The 9111-nt window shown below is 40.0% G+C and overlaps 1 protein-coding gene across 2 annotated transcripts; it reads left to right on the top strand.

Moving 5' to 3' along the window:
• Positions 1-288: 288 nt before the first annotated feature.
• Positions 289-8258, top strand: LOC145411850 (HIG1 domain family member 2A, mitochondrial). 2 transcript variants are annotated; one of them, XM_080281818.1, is made up of 4 exons: positions 289-410; positions 1567-1727; positions 2477-2635; positions 8209-8258. In XM_080281818.1, the coding sequence occupies exons 1-3, from the start codon at positions 403-405 to the stop codon at positions 2632-2634; spliced, it is 327 nt and encodes a 108-aa protein (XP_080137944.1). In that variant the 5' UTR covers positions 289-402; the 3' UTR covers position 2635; positions 8209-8258. The 2 variants fall into 2 exon arrangements, with proteins under 2 accessions (XP_080137944.1, XP_080137937.1); XM_080281811.1 differs by lacking the exon at positions 8209-8258 and having other exon boundaries at positions 2477-5138.
• The last annotated feature ends 853 nt before the right edge of the window (positions 8259-9111 follow it).

Raw genomic sequence — 9111 nt, 5'->3', positions numbered from 1 at the left:
TAATGTCGGTTATGTAACACTCGAGGCTCGCCAGGTGCGTACAGTACAGTAGATGAATATAGAAAGTCCCCTATTAAACCGTTAGAGAGGGAGAACAGTAATTTCGTATCAAAAGGAAACTAGTTTATAAAATGATAATAGAAAATGATAATTTAGAATATAAATATAAAATATGACAATAAAACTCAGTATCCAAAACGAGACAATTGTTTTGGTGAAGTATTTGCCGAAGCGTGCCCTAGAACCCCGAACTCGGCACACCACAAGTTACATACATTATAAAGAGGAAGAAGAAGCATTACGTAAAATCACAGCTGAGTGGAGGGAAGGCTGCCAGTGTGATTTGTCTGCAGCCCCACAGTTTCTGACCACAACTGTTACAGCAGGAGAGGAACGCAGCAAATGGTGAAGTAGGTGTCATTTCATGTCAACTGTCGTTCATCGAGTAACATTGCTGTTTGTGACCATTTTGATGGTTCATCGGACGTGGTTTCAGTGGTAGTATTCATGTTCTAGTATTAATTTGCTAATTAAGCTTGCCTGCCATCAACAGTTTATTCTATTATCACTTTTTACACCAGCCCACTAAACTACTTCGTCCAAACGTAAGCTACCATGTAGGCCTATAGTTACTACTCGTTGTTGTCAAGGGTTATATAAGTAAGAAAAAATGGCTATTTTCTCGTTTCAGCCCATAGCCGACTTGGCGATAAATGTCTTTTTTGTTTTTTTTCCTGTTTTATGTGGTTTGATCAGTATTGTGTTAATTTCTGTTGGAAATTGCCCTTTTTTAAGATATGCCTAATCCCTTTAAGTAAATTACAATCCAAAATAGACATTACCCATCTCTGACCCCGTTAAGCCTAACCCAGATCTGAAGCCATTCATCCTAAACTTAAATTCCAACCATACCTTAGTTACTGCCTGTACATTCTTTAAATAAATTATAAATAGAGTAGGGATGGGAGAGTGCCTATTATTTAACATAGGGACTTGGCAATACTGAGTTGCCTGGCAGTTGGTGGTTGGCAAGAGGAAATCATATGACTCTCATCCAGGTTACTAGTTGGCTAGATTGAAAAGTTTCTCTGTGTATCTGTTATTATATCAAAGTTTATGAAATGTTTAGGCACACACTATTTCATTCGGTAGTGCATTCCATTGATCAATTGCCCTATTTGGGAAACTGGATTGCCCTGTCTTTACCACCACTCTTTTTATGAAGTGTTTTGCAGTGTCCTCTTGCTGATGCTTCCTCATAGGTTATATATTCATTTGTGTCTATTTTCTCTTTCCCTGAGACACATTTATGTAGCATAATCATGTCTCCTCTTTTCGTGTGTGTATGTGTGTGTGAACTAATAGCTATAATTTAAAAAATAATGAAATAGGGGGAGGCCAAGGATGAGATGGAGGGACGGAGTGGAGAGGTATATGAGAGAGGGGGGTGTGAGCTGTGAGCAGGGCAGTGAAATGGCGGGGGACATGGAGGTGATTTGTTGGTGGCCGGGATTAAGGCGTCTGGCAATAGATAGATAGATAAATAATGACTGACATGTATTTCAGAGAGATGGCACAGAATGTCAGTGAGGGAGCACCTAAAGAATTCACTGAGTTGGACTGGATCACCCTTAAGAATGACCTCGGCGCAGCAGAACTCCAGAGCGTTGAAACCTCCAGAGACAAATTCATCAGGAAATTTCAAGAGAATCCATTTGTACCAATAGGCAAGTTGATAGGATGTGTTTGTGTGTGTCTGTTTGTATATCTATCTATGTCCAGCCAGCTCTCCGTTTATCTTTTTATGTGTCTGTTATTATGTAGCTTTAGTCTATCTATCTGTCTTTATTTATCCATCAAACTATCTGTCCATCTCCATTTAACTATCTGTCTGTCTTTATTTATCTATCAAACTATCTGTCCATCTTTATTTATCTATCTAACTATCTGACCATCTTCATTTAACCATCCATCTGTTTGTCAATCCAGCCAGACTTTGCAACCCAGTGTGTATGAACCACAGTTGTTTGTTTTACAGGATGTGGCTTGATGTTTGCCTGGTGCTTCAGATTGTTTAATAACATGACATTAATTGGAGCAGCTGCCAGAGAAAGAGAGAGAGAGAGGCCTTCATGTGGTGACATTAATATAAACTGTGTGGTTCTGTTACCAGGTTATACAAACATTCCTCAACTCCCTCCCTATCCCCCTAAAAGAGGATGGTATGACTCCAGGAGAACTTCAATTTTCCTACAGCTCATTAGATTCACATTTCAGATGAACCTGGGACTACAACTACTACTACACTTGGAACAAATTTACTTCATAGTTTTATCTGTCTATCTATTGGTGGCCACAAACAAATTGCCTCCATGTTCACCTGTCCCCTGCCATTTCACTGCCCTGCTCCCAGCTCACACACCCCTCTCTCATACACGTCTCCAGTTCATGTTTCTTACTTACGTTTGTTTTCCAGGGTGCGGTTTAACAACCTTCGCCCTCTGCTATGGATTGTACAACCTGTCAACGGGTCGGCGCAAGATGTCCCAGAACATGATGAGGCTGCGTGTCTTTGCCCAGGGCTTCACCGTAGTTGCTCTAATGGTGGGCATGGCTAAGGCAGCGGCAAAATAGTGTAAGACATTATCCAGTATACTTCAGTGGCATCTTTTTTATTTTATTCTTACTACTCTAATGAAATGGCAGGGGACAGGGCGACATGGAAGCGATTTGTTTGTGGCCACCCCTTACAGGATTAAGGCGTCTGGCAATAGATAGATAAATAGATAGATAGACTACTGTAATGTGATTCACAGACACAGACACTCTAGCATAAATTTCCACACGTTCTTTTCTCACATTATACCCCGATACTGGAGAGGGATGCCTTCCCTTGGTGGCACTGATTTAATTGAATGACTCTACTGCCTGGTTCTACAAAATTGTCTCAACTTGCTCTTTACCCATCAAAAGGAGGATGGTCAGTTGCAGGAAATGGGCACCTTTAGTGTGCAGTGCATTGGCTTCACATCCACATGAACTGGGGGTCACAGTGAAGAGAGAAACCTGTACTTTACACAGGGAAAAATATTGGATGGTAATGTATTGGATGGTTGGGGTCACAGCACTAACAGCAACACTACATTCTAAAGGCACTTCATACCTGCGTTATATCCATGCGTGAAACTTGCTAGATAGGGACAAGTTAGTTCAGCAGTGATAGAAAGTGGTGTTCTTCAGCCCTGTTAATTAGTTACAGACAGGAACTGTAAAATAATGACCTGAATCTGTATAGCCAGGTGTGTAAGGTGGCTGCTGCAGTACGGTACATAATAATAATGCTGTAATAATCTTGACTGTTTCTTATGAACACCAGTTTTTCCCAAGAAACTCACTAGTGTTCACATGTTCACACTTTGTAGTTTCAAGAATTATGATATCACTCATTTACGGTACAAACTTCATCAGTAGAAGTAGCAGCCATTAAACCCTCTAATCAATTGCAACACCCTCCTCACATCGTAACTTCATGAAAAGTGAGCTGCCCCATTACTTGATTCTGCAGAAATCATTTGACTCGTGGATATTATTAATTTATTGTATAACTTAGAGCTGCACGAGATACTGCCAGGTGATTATATTTATTTGTACAGATTGGCTACCACCATACATTACATTCATGCTTCCAAACAGTTGTATTCAGTCTTTTGGGAAACCTCTTGCAGTGAAGGAGTTGGAAATAGTCTCCTAAGTTAAGGATTAAACTCTTCCACCATGAAAGGTCTCCCCAAAGGCAAGTGAATAGGTGGTGGGAAGAATAAAATAAAAAGGACATATCAAGGCAAAGTAGTCTCTGATATAATGAGATTACTTTAAAGGTAGAAGTAAATCATGTGTTCATGTATATTTAGTTCAGATGTGAGTGTGTATAACACAGCATTATGGTATAATTGTATATTATGCTGCTGTGCATGGATTGTTCACGAACTTGCCAAGAATAGTAATGAATTTTATCCATAGCTTAGACAACAGTTCATTAAGCCATTCAGTCTGGTGATGTAATTTTTTTTTTTTTTTTTTAGTTTATTAGGCAAACTCCAGCTAATGTCATGTTGTGAAAGGAGTAGCCCCTTGAGTTGAGATGACATTCTTTTTAGAGTATTCTTTTTGATGCCAAACTTTTCTGTTCAGCTTATAAAAGGCCACTCATATTAAAGGGGTTTGTTAAGGCTCTAACTCCATCTGTCGTAACTCACTCATATGTTGAATAAAATTATCAAAAGATATCCATCATCATCATCATCATCATTTGGACCTCCTTTCGCACCCTAGGGCAGGATGAGGAGCACCAATGTCCAGACAGCCTAAGTTTGCCCAGTTCAATGGGCCATTCATCCATTCAAGCCCACAGAATCGTGGCTCCATCAGATAGGCCAAAAAACTTTCACCGCATTCTGTAGCTTCATATATACCTATCTGATAAAGTCAGTCTGAACGCTGTCATGTTAAAAAAGGGTTCCAAATCCTTGGTTATGCACTTCACGCAAAATTCATCCAGCCAGCTTGGTCCCTTGTCGGTCCCTTAGCCTCACCAACCACATATATTAAAAAAATAACATTGAAAAAAAAAAGAGAGAGAGAGAGAGAGACATCCCTGGCTCACTAGGTTAATTGGGACTACATCCAACCTCTCTGGTTAAACAAGCCATTCCTGAACTGAATACAGTAGAATAATCTGAAGATATTAAGAGTGAAATATGTATGTCATTGGATTAAAGAGATTCAGTGAAATTTGTCTCCACTTTTACTTGCCAGCAATTGAACCCAGGCAAAGTGAGTGGCCTGATTTTAGCTCCTTGGAGGTAGCTGCAACTGTTGTAAAATAGTGGTAGTATTTTTTGTTGACTTTTGTAGATATTTCTCTTTGCATTATTTTACAAGGACAAAAATGATAGCATAAAATATAGTTGGAAAATGACAAATCCCAGAAAACTGGTACAGTAATGTCTCCATATTCAACAAAGCCATACCTTTAGCATGGTAGAGCACACGATATTGATCTTTATAATTTATCTTGTCCCAGTCATGGTTTGGACACCCCAGCTAGAGTGACCGTCTTAAATAGATGTGATCCACAAGAGGCGACTGGAGTATTTTGATCAGTTAATGCCATCAAGGGTACTAGCATGGTAATCTACCCTTAAATGTGTGGGACTGCAATTGTCTAGTTGAGATCCTCCCTCCAGCACATACTTCCTTCACTCATATTTCTCCACCAATCTCTCCATTTCACCCATAGCTGCGCCCCCATCTCATTCACATACACTCCTAGTCAAAATCTCACCCTTTGTTGTCTCCACATGGCTTGATCATCTCAGGGAACATTTTCTGACACTCTTCAGCATCCACTTAAACACCTTAATGCTCCAAAACATTTTCATTTGTCTTTCTTTTTTGTCTCCACACATAACTCCACGTGCTCCCTTCACTTAACTTGGTTTCGCTCCTCTCACTCGTGACATGAGTCCTTCCAACAGCAGCCAAGCTTTACTTCCATTCAATAAAGATAGGGATCACAACACCCTTGTGCAAAGACGTCTGTACTTGCTACTGTAAGATTTTTATTTTTTTTGTGGTCATCATCATCATCATCATCATCATCCAGACCTCCTTTCCCACCCCAGGGCAGGGTGAGGAGTAGCAACGTCCAGACAGCCCAAATTTGCCCAGTCTAATGGGCCATACTTCCATGTACAATACAGTACAGCATATTACCAACTCAAATGAAATATGTACATTACAGTACTTTGAAGGATATATATTGTACCTCCCAAGAATTAAACCTCAAGCCTAATTGACCTGGTGGATATGCCTAGGCCTCTCACTTGACTGAATTTAGTTCTTGGGAGGTATAAATGCCAGGGTATCCATATTAACATTTACATTTTTTAATTGTACTAATCTCAAACAGTGGGAGAAAAGAGCAAGTACCGTTGGACATGGCTAGTGACTCTTTTTGTGCTGTGTTATTGTATGTGAACAGGAAATATGTTATAAAATGGATGGGAGGGAAACATTAAAGATGTACCATAAGTTCTTTCCTGTATTTCCGACCCACTCATTTTATCTACTTGTCATTATGAATCACTCACAAAGGAATTGTTAGTTCTTGGAGGACTGTGGCAGGATCTGATGTCAGAAATCCCAAGTCTTCAGTTACTGTTGTTACCCATTCTGTATGGTAAAGCACCACTGTGAAATAACTGTGTGGCAGTATGGATATTTCTCAAGTACCCTTGTATATATATATACTGTATATGTACAGATGTATCGCATTGATGATATTGTGTTGATTTTTTTGTAGTTCATGAGTATAAACTTGTACTGCATAAATGCTCCCAAGACTTTTTTGGATGTTATTTACACATTCTTGGAAGTATGGGCGCAGCAAATGTGTTTTTAACCCCTGCTGGGTTATTCTTTGTGAGGTAGTAGTTTACCTCCCTTGAGTCATTGTTTTATAGTCAGTGTAAATTGTACCGCATATGAGGTTTGCAGCTTGGCCCATGCAGACCTTTATTGTGCGTCATGTCAGATCTGGAGCTCGGCAAGGGCTAGAGAACTGATTTTATTATGGCATCAGGGACTTTAAATAACTTGTTCCCAAATTTGACGTCTTTGATGCAGTAACAGCACCTGACTTCATTGCACTGGAGTACCTGTACTTTCTTTGTTTTGGTTAATAGTTGTACAGTATCATAAGTCTTTGTTATAAGTTGGTTTCTTTTGCTACTCCTGACGCTGCCCTAGAGTGGGAAAGGAGGTCGGAATGATGATGATGATGATGATAATTCCTCATTAAATTATAGAAATACTAATCAGCAAATATCCATGGCCATCTTGAAACTTGATGTGATAGTTTTTCCAAGTTAACAGTACCAGTGGTATGGATAAAGTTGTGATATTTTGGAACACATACGTGACTTAAAATGAAGACTGACTTGTTGGATATGAACCTGGTGGACTGCAGGCTCAAGTTCTCATCTGTAGTCCACCAACTGCCTCGTGAAGGATAGTGAAGGAGTTAAGGACTTTATATAACCAGGCAGTGGAGTTTTCTGATTATATTGGTGCCACTACATGAAGGCATCCCTCTCCAGCACCAGGAAATACAATGGCTATACATCCTTCCATAGCACTTTGTGACTAGCACCATAATCTAGCATTAATCATGTTACATCCGTGCATTCAGGATAAAGAGATGGCAGTTTTATATTACCAGTATGTTAAGGTAGACAGAATATAGTGTTTAGGGTTGACTGAGAGTGGGGTTGACAAGTAAGTTAGTTGGGATGGAAGTGAATGAAAGTGGATGATTTTCAGGATTTGTACTGATTTGTATGGTGTTATTCTCAGTTGATCTTCCACAAGAGGCACTGACAATCCACTGAAATCACCCTCACCAACACCCTAATTATAGGCTATTAGAGTATGTTTCATTGCAGACATTATTGGCGGCAAAGAGGTGGCATGTTGAGGGTGTGCAGTGCCGTTTGTTGATCGTAGGAAGAATGCTGGTACTTCAGATGCTGGCGAGACATGCCTTTAGACATCACTCAACCCCTTTCCAATCTCCCAAAATAAGGATAATGGACTGCATAAGGATAATTTATGCCTGTAGTGTACTGGTTTCAAGTTTCTGTTGAACCTGGGGAAACAGTAACAAAGCTGGCACTGCATGGACCTCAGAAAATGGGCATATCCAATTGTCAGGAAAAAAAAAAATTGCAAGTAGGCTACATTACAGTGCCTGTGAACTAAAGCAGTGACTAAAGAAGGTTATGACTTCCTTAAACTCTTTCAGCCCATTGACATATTTAATCCCACTACCAGCAGATGATTTAATTTAGTAGAGATTTTTCAGTTGGAGGATTTGATGTTGACTTTATAAACCTCTTTAAGTTGAATGAAATTGTACGGTGGTAACCTGATGAAAACGAGAGATACGTTATGTTGAATGGATTGAACGAGGCTCAGCTTGTCCGGTTGCTAGACCTGCGACGAGCCTACACATAATTGAAAGAAGCACAGTGAGTGATTGGGTGAAGGGCACCTCTACATGCCCTGCAGAGTTATACCAACATACTGTACAGTAAAATTGTTTGTTTGGAGGATAGAATAGTTTCAGTCAGTTTGTACCCTCTTCAGGTATGAATAGGGATGGACCAAGAGTAAATATGATAGGCATGAAGCTGGAGGCCCTGGACCCACAGAATTTGATATCCACCTACAGTACATTGTCATTGTGGTTGGAACCCTTGGATCTAGACTGAGGTTACGGCCTGACAGATCAGATAATAAAAACAACTTCTGGCAACTAGTGGACTGTAGTAATAAAATCCATCCTGTTGGACACTAAGAAATATGCTGGGATGCTATGACCCCCCCCTCCTCCCAGGTGAGTGAGTGTGAAGTACAGTACAGTAGTAGTGAGCATAATGAAAGCAAGAGAAAGGTTTTGCATGACAAAGTGTGTACATTGTATCTTCTATTTTACAGCATAAAGTACAATAAATGTATACCCTCAGATTAGAAATATTCAGATCATAGCATAAAAACTAATATCAAGGTACTGTAGTTTGGATTTGTAGAGTGAACATAAGTCAGAAAAAATTAAACTGGAACTAAAGGGAGAATGAGAAGACCTAAGAATGACGTGGAAGAATGTAATGTGGAGGAGTGTATGGCTTGCAGTGGCAAAAGTTAATGGTGAGTAATAACGATAGAGCTTGGAAGTATTTTTCTTGCGGCCTCTTTGGATGAACTGGGGAGGGGGGTGGCAGGGTGTCTCAGTGGTAGAGCGCGTTAAGATAAGAATCTTGATCTTGGAGCGCATGACTCGAGATAGAAGGGTCAACAGTTCACGCTCTGCCCTGGTAGCTGCCCTGCTAGGAGAGGTAGTGCTCTCCCTTCACCTGGCTGGGCTATATGATCTATCAAGGTCTAGCTTGAGGAATTCATTTCCCCATATAAAAGATTCCAGAATTCTGGATGAACTCTACAGGTAGGTCTATGTACTGTATGTAACTGTAGATAGATAATCTGTATAAT

This window comes from Coenobita brevimanus, chromosome 11, assembly GCF_032717465.1.
Source record: "Coenobita brevimanus isolate Jiangsu-jjx chromosome 11, ASM3271746v2, whole genome shotgun sequence".
Taxonomy (NCBI): Eukaryota; Metazoa; Arthropoda; class Malacostraca; order Decapoda; family Coenobitidae; genus Coenobita; species Coenobita brevimanus.
Note: the sequence above shows the minus strand (reverse complement) of the source record. Positions and strands in the feature narration are given on the sequence as shown.

What these genes read in the sequence shown, in the direction of transcription:
- LOC145411850 (XM_080281818.1), top strand. An exon ending in GAATCCATTTGTACCAATAG is followed by an intron (nt 1,728 to 2,476) that starts GCAAGTTGATAG and finishes TTTGTTTTCCAG; the next exon opens with GGTGCGGTTTAACAACCTTC.